General features: G+C 37.2%; 4 protein-coding genes and 1 long non-coding RNA gene across 7 annotated transcripts; 3 read left to right on the forward strand and 2 right to left on the reverse strand.

The window, feature by feature from the left end:
• Positions 1-34: 34 nt before the first annotated feature.
• LOC110846547 (thioredoxin-like protein slr0233) lies at positions 35-5,768 on the reverse strand. Of its 3 annotated transcripts, XR_004834231.1 has the most exons (7): positions 5,569-5,768; positions 5,092-5,224; positions 4,949-5,033; positions 4,679-4,793; positions 4,567-4,603; positions 895-4,482; positions 674-815 (listed from the first exon to the last, which is right to left on the reverse strand). XR_004834231.1 is itself a non-coding variant. In XM_022093338.2 (5 exons), the coding sequence occupies exons 2-5, from the start codon at positions 4,977-4,979 to the stop codon at positions 4,276-4,278; spliced, it is 390 nt and encodes a 129-aa protein (XP_021949030.1). In that variant the 5' UTR covers positions 4,980-5,033; positions 5,092-5,738; the 3' UTR covers positions 4,017-4,275. The 3 variants fall into 3 exon arrangements, 2 of the variants coding, with proteins under 2 accessions (XP_035704871.1, XP_021949030.1); XM_022093338.2 differs by lacking the exon at positions 674-815 and having other exon boundaries at positions 4,017-4,482; positions 5,092-5,738; XM_035848978.1 differs by lacking the exons at positions 4,949-5,033; positions 5,092-5,224; positions 5,569-5,768 and having other exon boundaries at positions 35-815; positions 4,679-4,942.
• An 851-nt stretch (positions 5,769-6,619) lies between these two features.
• LOC110847251 (thioredoxin C-1) lies at positions 6,620-7,333 on the forward strand. Its single transcript, XM_022094156.2, has 2 exons — positions 6,620-6,883; positions 6,964-7,333. Exons 1-2 carry the CDS (start codon positions 6,708-6,710, stop codon positions 7,199-7,201), a joined length of 414 nt encoding a protein of 137 aa, XP_021949848.1. The 5' UTR covers positions 6,620-6,707; the 3' UTR covers positions 7,202-7,333.
• Positions 7,334-8,774: 1,441 nt separating this feature from the next.
• Positions 8,775-11,705, forward strand: LOC110845917 (zinc transporter 1). Its single transcript, XM_022092471.2, has 3 exons — positions 8,775-9,988; positions 10,135-10,700; positions 10,784-11,705. The coding sequence occupies exons 1-3, from the start codon at positions 9,789-9,791 to the stop codon at positions 11,491-11,493; spliced, it is 1,476 nt and encodes a 491-aa protein (XP_021948163.1). The 5' UTR covers positions 8,775-9,788; the 3' UTR covers positions 11,494-11,705.
• Positions 11,706-13,085: 1,380 nt separating this feature from the next.
• On the forward strand, positions 13,086-14,064 carry LOC118434902. Its single transcript, XR_004834351.1, has 3 exons — positions 13,086-13,640; positions 13,720-13,863; positions 13,960-14,064. It is a non-coding gene; the product is annotated as an uncharacterized LOC118434902 (long non-coding RNA).
• A 310-nt stretch (positions 14,065-14,374) lies between these two features.
• LOC110847343 (flocculation protein FLO11) lies at positions 14,375-17,582 on the reverse strand. The gene is made up of 9 exons (XM_022094273.2): positions 17,304-17,582; positions 16,952-17,177; positions 16,826-16,869; positions 16,465-16,518; positions 16,363-16,399; positions 15,295-16,293; positions 15,148-15,227; positions 14,867-15,071; positions 14,375-14,782 (listed from the first exon to the last, which is right to left on the reverse strand). The coding sequence occupies exons 1-9, from the start codon at positions 17,388-17,390 to the stop codon at positions 14,526-14,528; spliced, it is 1,989 nt and encodes a 662-aa protein (XP_021949965.1). The 5' UTR covers positions 17,391-17,582; the 3' UTR covers positions 14,375-14,525.
• Positions 17,583-18,478: the final 896 nt, after the last annotated feature.

Consider the following 18,478-nt stretch of genomic DNA (forward strand, 5'->3'; position numbering starts at 1 on the left):
TTATTGAAATGTATATGAGGGTGATTTGTACGGGTTTTGAGGGTGATACACATACACATTTTTATTTATTTCAATTTACAGATATTATGCCGAATTTTAAGAATATATAACGAATACAATAGTTGGTGTTGGTGTTAGATTTCAATATTTATATAGCTTTTATTCCTGGTAGATTCTAACCCAATCAATTTCCATACTTGGTTTCGACCAAGTGTTGGGGTCAAAGTTTGGAAAATCCGCAAAGAATGGTCCCCCAACGGCGATATTAAATATGAAATTTGTTGGTTCGTCAAAGGGTTGGGTACTTCCACGGCATGGCAATTTGGCCGGATCGGAGTTAAACGTGCCATCGACAAGGGATACCTCATAATATTTCTGGTTATCAATATACCACTCGATTTTAGAAGGGAGCCACAAGACGGCAAACTCGTGGAAATCGGTACTCAAATCCCAAGGAATTGTGTTCTTGACACCTCTCGATGTCAGAGCATCCCAACTGCGACCCCAGTGACCTGCCATTTCCAACTGTCTCGCCTCTCCTGCCTGGCCACGATACTCGGCAATATCGATCTCTTCATATCGACACTCGTTGTTGATGGGCAGAAGCCATAACGCTGGCCAAAGATGATCGCCTCGTGCCAACCTGGCTCTGATGACATATGCACCGTACAAGAATCCCAAACCCCGTTGTCTGATGCGACCTGAAGTGTACTCTTTGTCCTCCATGTTCTGTCGTCGAGCGTCAATTACCAAGTTTCCGTTCGCAACTCGAACATTGTTTCGGGTGTAACATTGAAGGTTTCCTGAACCGAATTCTGTGGGATAAATGTACATAATCCATAATTTTAACAAATATGCACAGTTAAATAAAATAAAAATTAGGATATAGTATACCAGTCCCACAGCCTTCTTGATATTCCCATTTGATAGTATCCAAAGACGAACCGTCGAAATTGTCTTCAAATACAACAGTTCCCGTCCATCCCATGCATAACGTGCATGATGCCGATAAGAACAATAAACTGCAGAAAAACTTCATTGTGCAGCAATGTCAAAAACTCAATTAGTTAATTGTAATTCGGTGCATCCAATTTTAAACTGGCAATTTTATCGTCCAAGGTTAGGGCACACAAATCTGATACTTTATCTTGATCACTTGACAAATACCTTGCATTGGTACATATAATGATTTAATATATTTGCCTTATTTTAATGTACAGCGTTTAGTTTGTGACAAAATGAATCTGTACTCGTAACCAATCAAGATTAAGCGAGAAGTTGAAAAAAGTAAGATATGATCCACATATCGTTAAACCTTATCAAGCGGCTTATGAATGCTTATTCAACAGTTTATAAATATATCTGCCACCAATTGTTGACTAATACAAAACTTCTGGAAACTTGACGTTTCAATACAATCTATTAATTGATTGAATTCTACTTAGAACGTTGTCGCACTTCATTTCATAGGAACATTTGATGTGGTCGAGTACAAGCGTCACTTATATTACATATGTATATTTATCGATTAAAGTTAAAATAACCACAAAAATTGTAACCATTCACTGGAATTTAATTCACATTACAAAAGTTTGATTTATAGATATTTCTGAGTATTACAGATTTCGCAGCATTGGGTAAAACAGATGCATTAAATGACTAAAGTTGTGTAGACAGACGCGTACATATGTATACATAACCAAATCGTTTAACGATATGAGTGTCATGAATTTAGATTAACAGGGATTAAATATTTTTTAACCGGAGTCAGGACTTATGCACTGGTTGTGTCCCTCCTGAGACACGGACAAACCACAGAACTAATTTTGTATTATTCTACAAATGACAAATGCACAATATGCGAACATTTCAAGATCATTTGACACTTTATCACTCTATCGTAGAGTGATAAAGTGCAGATATCACGCAGAAACATTCATACGAGTAGTAAATATATTACCAATGGAGATTTTTTTTTCTTATTTTGAGGTTTTCTAAATTTAACGCAATTTTGAGTACAAACAGAACCCAAGAATAAATTATATATCCATCAGAGCGGATTCGCCTTGATTTTCTAAAAAGCACACTGCAGACTATTTTTAAGTATACTACATCTATATTCAAAATGTTTCACGCAATTCCGACTCCATTTCCCCTGCCAAGGAGGCATCATGGAGGAGACGCTGAATTATCAGGAAGAGAAGATATCAGCACCCCAACCCCTGATTTAGCTGAGAGTAATCCTATTAACCTTCCAGATTTCCAGGCAACTAACGTCTTGTGCGGTGAAGGCGGAGATCCCATTTTGAATAGTTCCACCACTGACGCTTTTACCACTCCCCCTCACGACGGCCATAACGGTGAACTCGAAGAACTTTTATCTGAATGGTCAAAGTCAAAAGAAATCCTTCAAAAATCTTTAAATATTGGCTCGGACAAAAACCCAGAAACAGAAACGCAGAATCTCCAACCAGGATGTCACACTCCTGATTCCTCAGTGGACTCCGAACCGGACTCGTCAGATGCAGAATTTCCTCCAAGTGAAATCAACGACCCCCTTCAAGATTACAACATGTTCATGGCTGGCATCCGAAGACTTATTAAAACTGAAACAAAACTAGTTTTCGAGATGGACAGTTTTTTCGAGGAGTCTCAAGTTTTCCCAATTGGACTAGATTTGACTTATCACATTCCAGAAGTAGTCACTACAAAGACGTTGAGAGGACTCAAGATTTCTGCTCCCAAAACATTTTATTCATCAATGGGACCAAGAGTTTTTGAGTCAGATGACACGTATGATGAGAACAATATGTTCTACAATGAGGAACGAAACATCCGTAATCGAGTTCTCTTTCTCCTCCGGACAATACAATCGTTTTCCCTCCAGCAATTCGCATTCGTTAACATGTGCGGAGGAGCAAAAGTTCGCAACAAGACCAGAATATCCTTGTGGCATAACGCTTTGGAAACCTTTCTTAACCGACACTCATCCACCCTTGAGCATCTTAGCGTGAGGACAATGCTCGACTATGCTCTTTCCATATCTCACGACGCTGCTTTATCCGAAGGCCGCAACCTATTTCCACAACTTGAAGAATTGGACATTATCTTCTGGGCTAACCCACAGGACGAAGAAAACCAAAAATATGTTGGAGATTCATTTCTGGAAAACTATTGGGTAAAATTACTCCGGAGCCGAGGAGAGGTCGGTCACCTTACTCGCCTCGTCTGGATGTCACCATTCGAACTTTTTTTCACCGAGGTCCTATTGCCAGTTCTTCTCCATAACAAGAACAGTCTAATAATTCTGCAACTCCTCACGTTGACGGACAGTCAATTGGAATCGAATATGGGAATGACGTCCTCAAGGCAGGACAAGCTGTACATTAGCATTTCATGTTCCGTATTTTCCGAAATGCCAAACCTTGCAATTTTCTACTTGAGAAAATCATCCTGCTTTTTGCAAAGATTGGATTTGCTCCCCACAAGTTTGGTTGAACTTTCCATTGATGGCCCATTTTTGGAATCCTCTGAAATCAGTACTGCCCTTGGGAAATTAATTAACCTAAGAAAACTTCGACTTTTGAACAACAACATTACTTTACTATCCCTGCAATATCAAGCGTTTGGAGTGAATTTGAACGTTATCAAATCTATCCTAAGCCACAGGAAGTTGAACAGTTTCTTTATTTGGGGTTATACATTAAAGGAGTCAACTGAAGTCCTTTCAACTGAAGTACAGAAACCCAAGAAAATTACTTCTTTCCAAAAATTATTGAAGCGCTGGTACGTGCAGGATGCTGCCTTTATTTTACACAAATCTAATTATTTTGGTCTATGATTTACAGTTCATCCCTACGTTCATCGATACTGCTCAAGCGATCAAAACCAAAAGAACCAACTTTACATCAACTTGAATCTCATGGTCCGCTTTCGGATATAATTGATGATTTAAACAAAATTGTTGTCATGAACGAACTATCCATCAGTTTTAACAATGAGGCAACCGCATAGAATTGTAAGTACAATGAATTTTATTTGTTAAACCACGTAGTTTTAGAGAATGATAAAACATGTCATTATATTATCGGCCTATCATGTAACGTGTAAGATTAAATAAATAAAAATTTTGTTAATGAATTCAAGTCAATGGAAGTCAACTCAAATGCCAGTAAAATTTGGCCGGAATGATAATAATTTAAATGAAAGTACGAAAATGTATGTGAAGCCATTTTGTGATATTTTTATTAATTAATTCTAATAATGATAAATTAATCACTTCATACGAGCAGCTTCATTTACAAGTTTGACAATGGGTCCCCAGTTAAGTCCTTCGACATAGTCCATGACATCCCCTTTGAAATAGGTCATCACTGTGGGCAGAGTCTCAATAGCGTGTTCAGTTCTAAATTCGGGTACTTTGTCCAAATCCACTTTGGCCAAGTAAATTGACTCGCTTTTACGTCTCACCATTTTCTCAAGCTGAAAGTACAAAACGAAAAACAAATGAATTAATTATTCAGAGTTATTCTTCCTTGATAAAAAATAAAATTCTAAAGGCCTGACGATTGGCAATATGCTCCAGCTGCAAGGTTTGCATTGGCTGCAATTATGTAATTAACAAACAAATTACATGTTATGACATGTCAGATTGAGGATAATTTAGCTATCAACGTACCTCGAGGAATAGTAGAAGACTACGACGGGTTTATTATTCCTCACCACTGCCGGCTCAAAAATCATCTTTCGGTAAACGTCAATCACATTGGCCGTTTTCGTATGAACGGAAGCCACTGCCAAAAAGGCAACCAAAATGCAGATTACAGGTAGCTTCCCCATGTCGAATAAATAAAACAATGATATCTCCGAAAGACGAAATTCTTCCCTCTTCAGATGCTTGACTTAAAGTGCGGAGAGTTTCGTCTTCTGGATCCCTTATTATACGTACACATTGTCAGAGAATCCGGCCGGCCGGTCATTCTCCTCCATCAGTTTTAATTTATTACGTATCATTTCGTCTTTGAATTGTGCACCTGTGTGTATCACTTTTTTTTTACAGGGAAATCAAGTTTAATATAATGCCATCTTTACCGTAAACGGATTTTGAGATTTTGACAGACAGCGTGCCCCCAACAGTCAAGCGTATTATGTAAATCCACTCCCCAGTCCAAGATCAGGTAGTAAGTAAGCCAGTCCCCAAATGTGAATGTGATGATATCAACCACTAGAATAGAACCAATGAATTGTTATTAATGGCACCGTGCCTAAGAGTGATACACAACTGAACGATGTCCGAACAGGGCAGATTATCCTATGTTTCATTTGAGGTCGTGCATTAAATGACGAAAATCTGGTTATTATACGTGCAAAACTTCATCTTTTTTCAGATTTGATGTATTTCCTCATTTCAAGTCAAGATGTTCGTGAGTGCAACACTATTTTACAACTTTATGCAGGGATGGTAAGATGCACAAGTTGTCGACAAAGTTGAAGTAAATGAGGAGGTGAATTGAGACTTGGTTACTTTCTTGGGTCAGATAATTTACTACATTTAGAAATACTTATTACATGGAAAATGACCGAATGATACTGAGCGACTGACAAGGTGAACTTGAGTTCGAGGTGTATTTATAAGTTTATGTACGTCACACTTAAATAGTCAGTTAACCAATAGAAATGTAGAGAAGGAACGCAAAGAGAGGAAAATATTTGAACTTTAAAGGACACGACAATGAACTGATAAAACGATATTATACATTCAAAAGTCCAGCGACAAACTGGCGACTTGAGACACAATTCTTGTGTAACGTACATATACTGACTTGAGTAAAGAGGAAAAAGGTAAGTTTACATAAAAAGATAGCTAATTATATTAGTCAAATCATGGAATTGAGATTAGTTCAATCATCATAAAGTAAAATGCATAAGAAATCATAAGTTAAAATACATACAAATAATAAGTCAAATTCATAATGCATTAATCATGTTAAGACGAAACACAAGATGAGATCGGTTCAGTTTTTTTAAATGAAACGAAAGGTATTTAACATAATATGACGCTGAGACACTCCTTGTCTCGATTTCGTGTTCTGCCTTGGTTAACATCATTCCACTTAATGATGGACATGGGTCTGTTATTTGCACAATTCGTGGAAGTACTTTGATCTTTTGCGTTTGTTGATGTTTAATAAGCTTTTCAGTGTTTTTGATAATATTGCTATCATATTAACAATTAGGTCCATGTTGACCCAACACATTGAAATTCTGCTGGGCATAATACTTTACATACATATGTACTCCCAAATCGTACGTACAACCTGACGTACGAGGCAGATAGCTACACATTGCTCGTGCAGTTATGAGGAAATCGTGTACATTTCAAAGACAAGATTCAAGTTTGTGTCAGCTTTGAAACCAAAGTGTTACATTACAGATTAATGAACTATAAACCTCTCCTAATTTGCTGCATACATATTTATTGATACGGGTATCAAGCTACAATATGCTTTAAAAGTGAATGAACTCCTCGCTTAATATGCACAAATACATAAAATGCATGCAATCCTACAAAGGGCCAATGTTGGGTAAAATTGATAAGATGGTATAAAAGCTATAATACTTCTAATTAGGAAGCTATTCCGCATCCTAACTCAAAGTGACAAGGATACATCTCATCCTAAATATTTTGAGTAAAAAGATTCTCAACCATGAACAAATTTTCAAGTCATAGCTTCCTGCAGATATGCGTAGTATTCCTATTGGTTTCTGTACAATTGGAAACTTTTGCGAAAACTGCCAATTTGATTGACATCTATCGCCCAGAAGTTTTTGAAATAGCCGTTTTGAAGAATAGAAAACCCGTGATTGTTTATTACAGCAAAGGGTAATGAACACTACTTACACAAGAATAATTTAATCAAAATGGCTTGTGCATTGATAACTCACTTAATTATTTTGGTGTAGATCTTGCACTTTGTGTGCACGGCTTCAAATGAAACTGGAAAAAATGGCAAAAGAAAACAGTGAGTCATTCTACCTCGCCAGAGTTGATTTAGACGCACTTCCAGAATTGCAGGAAGCATACGGTATCAAAAGCATTCCAACGACCAGAGCATTCTACAAGGGGAGAATGATCGAGGAGGTCAAAGGTCTAAAGTGGATTTCCATGAGTGAATTGGCTGACAAAGTTCTTCGTATTTGATTTGTCCGTGTTCCTACTGCTTCGTATTGTAATTGTGTAAAAATTGAATAACGTTTTCCATGTTTCGCAAGCTGTAAACACATTTACAGATATGTTCTAATCCGAATAAATTGAATATCGGTGGGACAAACGTGTACATTCTCACGTATTGCATAATTACATAACCGTACAATCAATTGCTACCGTGCCGTGCGCAATTACAAAAACATAGCGCAAAATCATGTATTTGTTCTCATTCCAATGTAAATTGAGATACAAATTTATTGAGTAACAAAATTCTGAGTATCTAATTACTTTAGTATTAGTTTCATTTTTTTGCCGCATCCCGACACTTATAATAGCTGTAGGTTGTTGTATGATATTTACTGCATGAATGAAAAACGAGGGTTGTGTCGAATGAATGATATGTGACAAAAATTATGATTCAATTTTAGAGGATATTTAGGTACACTAATTACTGAAACGACGATAAGAATAAATCGACAATAAGTCGGAACAAGTAGTTACGTACATAATAACCTCTTCGTACTAGGAAAATTGAGCATACTTGGAATTTAGTAGTCTAGAATGCTGGAAATGGCCTGATTGTTTCATACGATAAGAAACCAGACATCACTCATTTAAGTAGTTTCACATGTGGATATGTATGTGTATATGTATCTCTTCCACATTTAACCGTTTGATACTATATACATACATAACACATAGATTGCATCACTTTATTAATTGAATCATACCTGCGAAATTCCAATACTTTTATTGGAACACTACGAAAACAACTATTGAATTTACTTGTTTTTCTCACAACACGACCAAGTCGCGTGCAAAAGTGGTCCAGTTCTTCTCACAATTTATGTCTTGGATCTGGATCCTACATTGAAACCAAACCCTTCTGGTCACTGATTGAAATATAGCAATTTTATGTAAGACTTTTTTGCTTCATATTTTTTTCCCACTCCTGATCCTGGTTTGGAATTTATTCAAGTATCATGTGCAAGCTCACATACTCTTCGACTTAGAAAATAGCTCACACAACACATTGGATGAGATTTCAGCGATAAAATTATGAATTAAGGAAATAGGTGCCACCAAGGACGCCATAGTGGCTATTCTATTGTTGGTGCAGTTAAAACGCACGGTGAGTTCAGGCACTTGTACAAGTGACTCACTGTCAACCGGATTTGCATATATTTTGCGATTATGATTTCCTATGTCTTGGTGTTAGAACATAATAATGAACATAATATGTACGATAGCGATTAATAACTATCATCCTGAGGTCCATTTTCTGCACTACAAGAAAATTCCTCAATTTAACCACACAAACATATTAGGACCTGAAATAATAGCATAATGCTTGAGAATGGAATGCAGACAACCAATGTGCATGTCAACTTGGTTGCTGATTTTTTAGTGCGATGATGAGAATACGCATCCTCAAGCAAGAGTATAATACGCCTTGCTAAACAAACAACTACTGTAATTTAATACTTGAATGTTATTCGATATGCCACCAAGTATTTAAATTTAATACCTTGCGGCCGAGGATAACCACAAAGCATGCAAATATATGTTAAACTTATTCCATTTTGCTTTCTTGGTTTGTCCAGCCAGACCTAATGATATTTATGTATTACGAGTGTATCATAATAATATATGGTTTGCATGTGTCAAAAGATAAAATAAATACACGCTCTAGGCGCAATTTCCTCATTAGCATTTTAGCTGCGAAAACCCAGAGAATAGAATTAAGTGGTATTGTCAATAGTGTGAAGTTAAATGAATTACTCACAAGTAAATTGACATTAAGCCAAACATCGTAATCTCAGAATTCTTTCGTGCACTCTGAATTACTGGAGTCTGCTCATACACATGTTTATTCCAAAGTTAATTTCACAAGGAATTAGTCAAAATCTAAAACTACGCGTAATGTGTCGTTCTGTGCCATAAAGTGTTGTATGTATGTACATAAAACAGTTAATAACAAGTTTTATCGCACTTTTAAAACGCCAGCATTTTAACGGAAAAATATATTTCAATCCGGAATGACGTATTGTAAATATATTCATAATTTATGGAATTCTGTGCTACAGTAATACCAATGCAGACTAGTAATCCATTGCAAGTATTGACTTTTGATTTGGGAATCACTGGGACTCGTTGATCCGTTTGCACACGATACTTGTGACAGGAACAACAAAAAACACGTTACTTTATTGCATTTGTATTTAAGCTGGAAAACTTGTGTGCAGTGCACGTATTTCATTGAAGTTTGTGGTACAAGTAATACTCACTTATCTCTCATTCAATTGTAGACTTTAATGGGTAGTGGAATCAATTAAGTACTTGCATACAGAGATCAAATTAATCAGTCATTCGTGATACTGATCTGTCTTAATTTTGGGCTGCAGTTATGCAGACCTGATACAAATTAATTAATCACAAGTCTCAACTTGCCTCCCAAGCAGCCAAGAACGTACACCTGTTACTCCTGCGACTCCACTATCCTCTCTCTACCTGCAACTGGCTGCAACCCAATATTCGTTCAAGTGACACTTCTCACTTTGTAAAAGTGAAAAGTGAGACAATGCAAGACAAAAACGAAGTTCAAGTCACTATAAATTCCTTCCAAAAGGATCACACAAAAGAAAAGAAATCTAAACTAAGAAAAGCGAACAAAGGAAACAGAGTCCGGTTGATATGCATGCTTATCTTAACATTTGGATATTTCCTGGTTGAAATCGTCGTGGGATATATGACGGGCTCTGTGGCATTGGTTGCAGACAGGTAAATCATTAAAATTACTTAATTATAGCTAATACAATAGACTTTTTGAACTAATTGTGTTCCGTGTCTGTCGCATACCTTTAAATTCTCTCCCAATTAAATTTCATAATTACATATGTATACTAATCTGAAATTAATATCCACAGCTTCCACATGCTGAGTGATGTTATTTCTCTGGTCATCGCTTTCATCGCCGTAAGAATGAGTCCAAAAAAATGGAATCAAAACACATTTGGCTGGGCAAGGGCAGAAGTTCTTGGCGCCTTGGTCAATGCCGTTTTTCTGGTTGCTCTTTGCTTCACAATTGTGGCGGAATCACTGGAAAGGTTCATCAACATAAAGGACATAGAAGACCCGAAATTAATTTTAGTGGTAGGATCGGTCGGTCTAGGAGTCAATTTAATAGGCTTGGTGCTTTTCCATGAGCACGGACACTCTCATGGTGGAGGGGGAGGAGGTCATGGTCACTCACATGACAAAAAAAGTCACCATTCTCACAAACAACACACTTCTAATTTGCCTGATTCAACTTTGGAGCACGAGCACAAAACGGAACCTGTTGACCTCGTGAATTGGACGTCACTTCCGCCTTCAGATATTTCAAATCCTTCAAAGTGTAGTAGTGAGAATCCTGGAACACAACTTGGAGAGATACCAAAGTCATCTTCTGCTACGCAAATGAACATGCATGGAGTGTTTCTACACGTGTTAGGTAAGATGATGAGATCAAATGATGATGAGATTTAAAAGATTATGGATTTCTAAATTTTGTCCGGTTTATTTTGTACAAAATAGCTGATGCCTTAGGTTCAGTAATCGTTATCGTCTCATCTTTGGTGATCTGGTTAACGGAGTGGGAATACCGGATGTATGTAGACCCTTTGCTAAGCCTTCTCATGGTGATACTGATAGTTTGCTCGGTGTGGCCCTTATTCGTCGAATCTTCAATGGTGCTTTTGCAAACTGTCCCAACTCATATTCAAATCGATGAGCTAAAAAATAAGCTACTTTCAAAAGTTCGTGGGGCACATGAAGTTCACGAGTTCCACATTTGGCAACTCTCTGGAAATAGAATCATAGCCTCAGCCCACATCTTATGCAACAGTCAGGCCGACTTTATGCGAATTGGCGAAGAGGTTAAGGAATTCTTCCATAATGAAGGCATCCATTCGACTACAATCCAACTGGAATTCGCAAATTCACACAATGGTTCTCAAGTGGTGTCCGGAGACAGCGGCTCAGATTCAGATATTCAGGGAGACTGTGACAGTGACACGAGATCGGACTGCTTCCTCACATGTCCTTTCGATGATGAAGATGCAGAATGTGTCAACAATAGTTGCTGTCGGGTCCAGAAAAGAAAAAATATAGTTGTGAGCACTGCAAGTAGCAACGCCTGTGAAAATAACGTAGCACTTCCAATTTCATTCAATTCTAATTTAGGATATGTTGAGTCTGACGATGAAAGTGTTTCAACTCGATCTCCAAACGTAAAATCTGACTAGCGTTGTATGTAAATATGTATTTTGCGCGTTATTTTTTAATTGTTTATATTTCTTGCGAAAATCTATTTACGAGGCATCACAACATGACCCCTGATAACAAACATTATTGTTTAACAAAATATTGTGTTGTGTGTACAAATAAATACATTTACTTAGCTCTCATATTGTATTTATTACAAAATAACAATAAAATTCAGTAAAATAACTCACAATGGAGGTCTCCCAACGTATGCTCACAGATTTGGACGAAACTAGTGTCAATCGATCACAAATATAATTAGTATGAAATTTGCAAATGGAACTATCTGCCAATGCGCAGGTTTGGCGGAGATATTTGCATAAAAAGAGGAGAAAACGCACCAAAAGGCTGGCATATTTTTCATTTTCCAAATTTCCTGCACATTTTTTCTGCTTTGAATGCAAATATCTCCGCAAAACCTGCGCATTGGCAGATAGTTCCATTTGCAAATTTCATACTAATTAAATTTGTGATCGATTGACACTAGTTTGGTCCAAATCTGTGAGCATACGTTGGGAGACCTCCATTGTCAGTAAATGTATGTATATACGTATCTGAAATCTGTATTAAATTACACTCAACATATTTTGAGTAAATAATTTGAAACTTCTCTCGTAATTTTATTTAATAAAGAAGATATTATACACGGGGTATAATTTATCTTTTTATATGACATTTATTTATGCATGTAAGTAAGTATACATAAGTAGGATTGTCACTTAGAGATTTAACTTGAACTCTATGCAAAGTAACAAGTTTGATGCATTGCATGAAATAATTCCCATATCCATGAAATTGCTTGATAATCAAGTTTTTTGTTAAATGGCTCATATGTACATTTAATTTCGATTTTTATTTAATATGAAAAGCCCCACCAGCAACGAACCGATAGATCCCTTGTCGCTCTGTCAGTAAACGATTGAACAAACGAGTGCCAAGAACGAACGCTACATATCTGTACACATATTTTCCACGAAAGAATAACTAAGAAATGGACTGGTCACTATGTGCAAAGGGCGACGTCAGTCCCAGAACACTCATGAACAGCCTTCCTATTGATCTTCGGTATGTTACACGTTGTCAGAATAAATAAATACACACGTACATCAAAAATTTCTAAACAACTCATTTATTGACCTATCTAACTGTGCAGAATGTGCGTCAAATTCAATAAGATTGATCATCTAAAATCCATTTCAAAACCTGAGCAACATATGCAGCGACTTTCTCCTTTCCCATTATGGAATCGATTGCCCCTTGACTCCAAAGTGCCCGACGTGCGGGCGCAGGCGTGGCCTCCGGGGTCGTTATACTTCACACGTGGAAAATTATGTCAACCGGTATTGAGAGCTTAACTTTAATTAACCAGAGTAATGAACATAATGAAAAATTATTTTGGATAAGCTACATGTACCACGAAAGGAGTTTGATCTGACCGATCCGAAAGGACAACGACTCGCAGTTCAAATGCCGGACTACACTTCTCTTCATGATCCACATGTACAAAAGTACTTTCGTAATAACGAGAATGCTCGCCGTCAACTTAAGAAACATAATCTAGTCAACGATAAAAATGAAGTTATCTGCAGTGCAAAACATTACAACCAGTTCCGTTCACATTTGGCTTCGTTGCAGAAAGAAATTATTGACAAGGAATTGATCAATTCAGTGATTTAAAAATTCAAATATTTACCTAAAACTTTTCATACTTGAAAATTTATATTTTGCATATTATATTTAGGACGTAATGCACAGTATTGCGCTAGAAGTTCAGAAACCACCTCCTTCAACAAAGTTAAAAGATATACTTCCCATGGACAAATTGGCCGAAGTTCGGAAAACGCAGGAGGATCTGTCATTCAATCAAGTAATGAGGATAGAAAAAAACATTGGAAAATGGGAACTAAGACTCAATGCTATCGAGAAGCGTAAGCATCTCGAACTCGTAAAGTCCTCACAACGACAAACAGCTCAACATTATCGAAGCTGGTACCTTCGCCAGAAACGTAAGGTTGACAACGTCGTACGAAATAAAGAATTGTTGGGGGACGTCATGAAACGTGAAATTCAGAGGGAGGAGAGGTTGGCTCAGCGCCCAGTTCGAGAGCGAGGCTTCAAAGAGCAACACGTATTGCATGATTTTTAATAATTCTGTATAAATACTTAAGAATATCTTTGGAAAATCTTGCTATTTTAAACAAATTAAGATGCCGAGGCATTTTTGACACAACAATTACGAGACCAACAAGCGCTGGAGTTGTTAAAGGACATGGATGACAAACGACAACTACAGAAAGTGGAATGGATTGAAAGATATAGGAAACACATCATTTATAAGGAACAAAACCAATGTAATGCATTAATTTTATTTGTATAGAAAAAAGTATGTTCAAATGATTTTTAATATTTTTTAAATATTTTTCGTATGTATGATTTTTAATTTTCAGCAAGATGCCATGCATTAAGGAAAGCAAAAGAAGATCGTGTTATTATGCTCAGGAGAAAATACTTTGACTTGTGGAGGAAAATCGTAATTAGACACCGAGAGCGACCCAATAGTGTTCACAACAGTACTTGGAGCATTCAACGAGATGTCAAGAAAACTATGACGTTTCTGCAGGAGGTGTCAGGATATGGTAACAGATTATTTTTTACAGCCCTCTAACTTTTAGGTTCACAAGATATGTCCAAACAAGGAATTTGAATTTATTTTTGTGCATTCATAGATCCTCGTCGCAATTTCTTCAATGATCTGCTTCAAAATCGTAGGGCGGAGAAGCAGAAACGCTCTCAAACTGAGTTATCGATAAATGAAATGGAAGACTCTGAGATTTTTGAGGAATAAGAGCCAACCACAACCAATGAAATGTCAAAACAGATGAATTATTTTTGTATTATTTGTCAAATGATAATTTTAGTTTCAAGTTTTTTATAAGAAATACGGGATGTAAAAGTTGACGATGGCTCGATCGTACATCGAAATGAAATATAGGCACATGACAAATAATAGATTTTAGGTGGTAGTTGTTGAATTATTTGTCAACGTATTTTGTCCGTCAGTGGTGGACGTGCTATTTCCAGTCACGGGAGAAACCTGTGTTGCATTGCTGATTTCTGGAAACACATTCTTCTTAAAGTAAAAATTAGGATCCGCCTTTGAGACAATATTTCCCCGAGGATAATAAGTTGCCACCACGATGGTAGAGTCATTTCCACTTGCCAAACCAATTCCAAGCTGGGTTGTGGCGTTCCAAAGAATTTGACTGAAACCTAAAGCAACGTAAAAATGGAAATAAAGTCAATTTATTTAGATAAGTTATTTTATTTTATCAGTTCAAACACTTTATTTCTCACCAGTTGGCTTGGGGTTGGTGTAGTTAAACCAGCTTTTACTGGATGACCAAGATTTCAGTGCACCTTCAATAGCTTCAGTTTCTGAGATTTTGTCGCCACCGGAAATCTTGAAGAGATTTTCAGAATACGATCGCTTTCCTGGCGTAGCCACTAATTTGCTTTGGTTCATAAGATTTTCAGCCCAGCTTTGAGCTATTTGGTTCAGCTAAATTATAAGAATAATCGTATTTATGAAACAATCTGTGTAACTTCATTTTATTCATAGTTGCATTAAAACATACCGTTTCATTCAAAACTAATGGTTGGCAACGGTGGCTCGTTCTTAATTTATTATGCAGATTGAGGGCCAATGTTTTAAAATCTGTCATATAATTTACATTATTTTACCACAATAATTATGCATTTTTAAGCAAAATTGCAAGGCATACCTGTGGTGGAATTTCCATCTCCTCTTCCAGCACTCCCATTTCCATTGCTTAAATTTTCTGGAGCAATTGTGGTCGATGTAGAATCGGATGCCGCAGATGACGAGGAAGAGGGTGCCCCCGAGGAAGAGGAGGAGGACGTAGTGCTGCTATTTGCAGGTGATGGTGTAGTCGTTGACTCTCCACCGCTAGAATTGGATGCGGTTGAAGAATTTGTGATTGTTAAGCTTGCTCCAACTGTCGGTATTGCAGGAGTCGATCTTTCCACTGTGCTGTTGGAGTTATCAGAAGTTCCATTTTTTGTAGCATTTCCGGTTGCACCTGGGGAAAGTTTCAAATCCTTTGACTGACGACTTTCTGTGTCATCAATAATTAAAGTAGTATTCGTGGGCGGAATTTGTCCGGTGGTTTCTCCTGCTACTGATGGTACGGTGGTCGATGTCTCGGATGAATTCGACGGTGTGGGTTGTGATGAGCTGGTGGATACGGCCGTTGTTGTAGAGGAATTGTCAGCAGTAGAAGCACTAGTAGTGGAACTCATTTGTGTCGAAGTATCGTTAGAACTGGTAGAGCCATTCCCTGAAGCAGGTGTTGTCGATGAACCTGATGAAGACTCTGATGTTAAAGGCGAGGAATTTTCGGATGACATCGGGGTTGTTGTTGCCAAAGAAGAAATCGTTGAGGAGGAAGATGAAGAAGAGTCAGAGGAATTTGACACGGTTGACCCAGGGTCTGAAGGAGCAGGAGATGATGAAGACAAAGATGCGTTTAGATTATCGCCGGACGGAGAAGGAGTTGTGGTCAATGAAGAGTTGTCAGAAGTGGTAAGAGAAAGTGGCAGAGAAGCGTTTGATGCAGGGTCAGATTGGGGCGTAGTAGTTGCATTTCCAGCATCACTGGAATTTGAGACACCCTTTGTGAGATCTATTGCCCGTGATTTCTCAATAGTTGGCTCGGTTGATCCCACAACATCCGTAGAATTTCCACTATTTGTGGTGTTCCCTATGTTATTTTTATTTTATATATTGCCTATTTATTTATTTACATAAATTAGGTATTCACTTGTCTTACCTGTTGGCGGGGCTGGACTCGAAGTATCGTTGGAAGTCTGTGGGCACGTGTACAAAATTATAACTCGCTTCGCTTTTATGTAGAATAATATTTTTTAATTACCAAAGCCGTAGATGAAGAAGTTGAGGATGATGTTTCATTCCCCTCCATGTTGGTCTGTTTAGAGTAATAAATATATTTTATATATGTACATATCTACAAAAAATGGTACAAGTGGTTTATATTTAAAGAATATTTATTGGGCTATCAAGACTGGAATTAAAAGACCTTCATAGAAAAGAAGAGCTGACCATGAAAAGTATTTCACGGTATTGCATTTCGTAATATCCGCATAAGATTCAGATGATTTTTTAAAGCGATCAATTAACCAGCATGCAAAGCAATTTCTCTAGTAGTAAGCAAGTAACCTTGAGGTTTGCTTGCTAATTTGCATGCAAATGAAACGAACTCAAGCAGTGTTTACCGGTTGTGTAGATGACTCATTTTCGTCTGGGCCTGTCGAATTACCTTTAATAATAAAAGTGAGGGAATAAATTGTAATCTAAAATTCCTAAAAACCCGACGAGTTACATGTTTCCAGTGCACCTACTTTGAGGAAGTATCATCGGAAGGGAGCTGCACGAGGAATTTGCAAACTCGTTGAATGCGTCGAGTCCCTTCCAACGCCCTCGACAACACTTCATGGTAGAATTTGCCCAATTTGTATCACTCTCATTTTTACACCGATATTGTGCCAAGGCTCCTTTGGTAATATTTCCGGACAAGCAGTCCAAAGTCCCATTATTCGAGGAATCAATGCATTGAAAGACCACACCCTGTTTTAAATGCATATTTAGAAGCATGACATAAGATTTACTTATTGAGTTATCGATTAATCAATTTTTCGTTAAAAATTAATACTAATTAATTTGTAAGACACTATTACTAAATATTTTGCTTACCTCTGGAGGCTGGAGGGGTGGACATGATTGTGCAATAACAATTGTTGTTAAAGCAGAAAGAACCAACAATTTTTGCAGAAACTTCATGTTTCCAAATTTGCTTATGAAAATAATAGTGCGTTGATTACGAAGACCTGGACAATTTAGAATCCAATTTCCATACAGTCTCGATAAGAGCAAATAACAGGACTGCGTCTACGAAAATATGAGCTGGACACTACCCATTTTAGATCGGTTTTAGGCGAGGTGTAGGAAAGACTGAGGAGGAATTGAAATAATTGTCTTCCTTTTATCGTGTTGCAAATCATAAGACCCTGAAATGGTCATTGTAAGACTCATAAATACGAGTGAATCTCCAATACATCATTTTTCCGTGCTGATGAAGTAAGTGGCCTAGTCAAGTGGCAAGCAAGGTGCATTCGACAGTTAAAACTGACTTAAAACTATCATTTAAGTGTTAATTGGTTTACTTTGGGCGTTGAGATCAGCATAATGAAGCGACTCTGGGCTGCTGAATAATGTTGTTGGCTGGAATTCGATGAAAGGACATCATGCCAAAACTTATTTAAATATCAATGATGTAAGAAAATATCATATTCCTTGTTTCATTAGAACTATGAAGTCACATTCTGCGCGTTAAATGTTAACAAAACTAACAATTGATGGTTATTTTATTTTTATGGTGCTCGCTTGTTGTGGCGAATTTAGACACGCCGGAAACTTATCCAAGTTTGACATTGCTGTCGTCTCCCATACGATCGCTTTTAGTGATGACGACTTTAACCATAATGTCATCGCGTCATGCTTGAATTGAATACGCCAATTAGTTGACCATAAGACCCAAATATTCCAAGATCTTTAACGTGACAAATTTCTAATTTCTAAATTATCTGACCCGATACAGTCATAGAACTTAAATTTTTAAGAGAGAACAGCAAATATGAGAATGCACATAAAATATTCCAATAAGGTTTGCTCGTTAATGACATGACTGGGAATTCCCTAAAACGCATCGTTTTCACACTACTTCATCGGAATATTGAATAAATAACAAAACCAATACATGTGAATTGTTATCAACAACAACAGACAAAGACATTTCCTCCGTCGCATAATAATATTGAAAAATAACAAGCCATCCACAGGAAAATAAACTTACACAAGTTGCATGGCCA

The sequence above is a fragment of the Folsomia candida genome, unplaced genomic scaffold, assembly GCF_002217175.1.
Source record: "Folsomia candida strain VU population unplaced genomic scaffold, ASM221717v1 Fcan01_Sc003, whole genome shotgun sequence".
Classification (NCBI taxonomy): Eukaryota; Metazoa; Arthropoda; class Collembola; order Entomobryomorpha; family Isotomidae; genus Folsomia; species Folsomia candida.

Bases quoted from the DNA above. Each gene is read 5' to 3' on its own strand.
- LOC110846547 (XM_035848978.1), bottom strand. From the start codon at position 1,039: ATGAAGTTTTTCTGCAGTTTATTGTTCTTATCGGCATCATGCACGTTA. The intron at 816-894 runs GTATACTATATC...TTTATCCCACAG, and splicing joins TCAAGAAGGCTGTGGGACTG to AATTCGGTTCAGGAAACCTT.
- LOC110847251 (XM_022094156.2), top strand. From the start codon at position 6,708: ATGAACAAATTTTCAAGTCATAGCTTCCTGCAGATATGCGTAGTATTC. The intron at 6,884-6,963 runs GTAATGAACACT...ATTTTGGTGTAG, and splicing joins ATTGTTTATTACAGCAAAGG to ATCTTGCACTTTGTGTGCAC.
- LOC110845917 (XM_022092471.2), top strand. From the start codon at position 9,789: ATGCAAGACAAAAACGAAGTTCAAGTCACTATAAATTCCTTCCAAAAG. The intron at 9,989-10,134 runs GTAAATCATTAA...TAATATCCACAG, and splicing joins GTGGCATTGGTTGCAGACAG to CTTCCACATGCTGAGTGATG. The intron at 10,701-10,783 runs GTAAGATGATGA...TGTACAAAATAG, and splicing joins AGTGTTTCTACACGTGTTAG to CTGATGCCTTAGGTTCAGTA.
- LOC110847343 (XM_022094273.2), bottom strand. From the start codon at position 17,390: ATGAAGTTTCTGCAAAAATTGTTGGTTCTTTCTGCTTTAACAACAATT. The intron at 16,519-16,825 runs GTAAACACTGCT...TACTCTAAACAG, and splicing joins ATGAGTCATCTACACAACCG to ACCAACATGGAGGGGAATGA. The intron at 16,400-16,464 runs GTAATTAAAAAA...ACGTGCCCACAG, and splicing joins CTTCTTCATCTACGGCTTTG to ACTTCCAACGATACTTCGAG.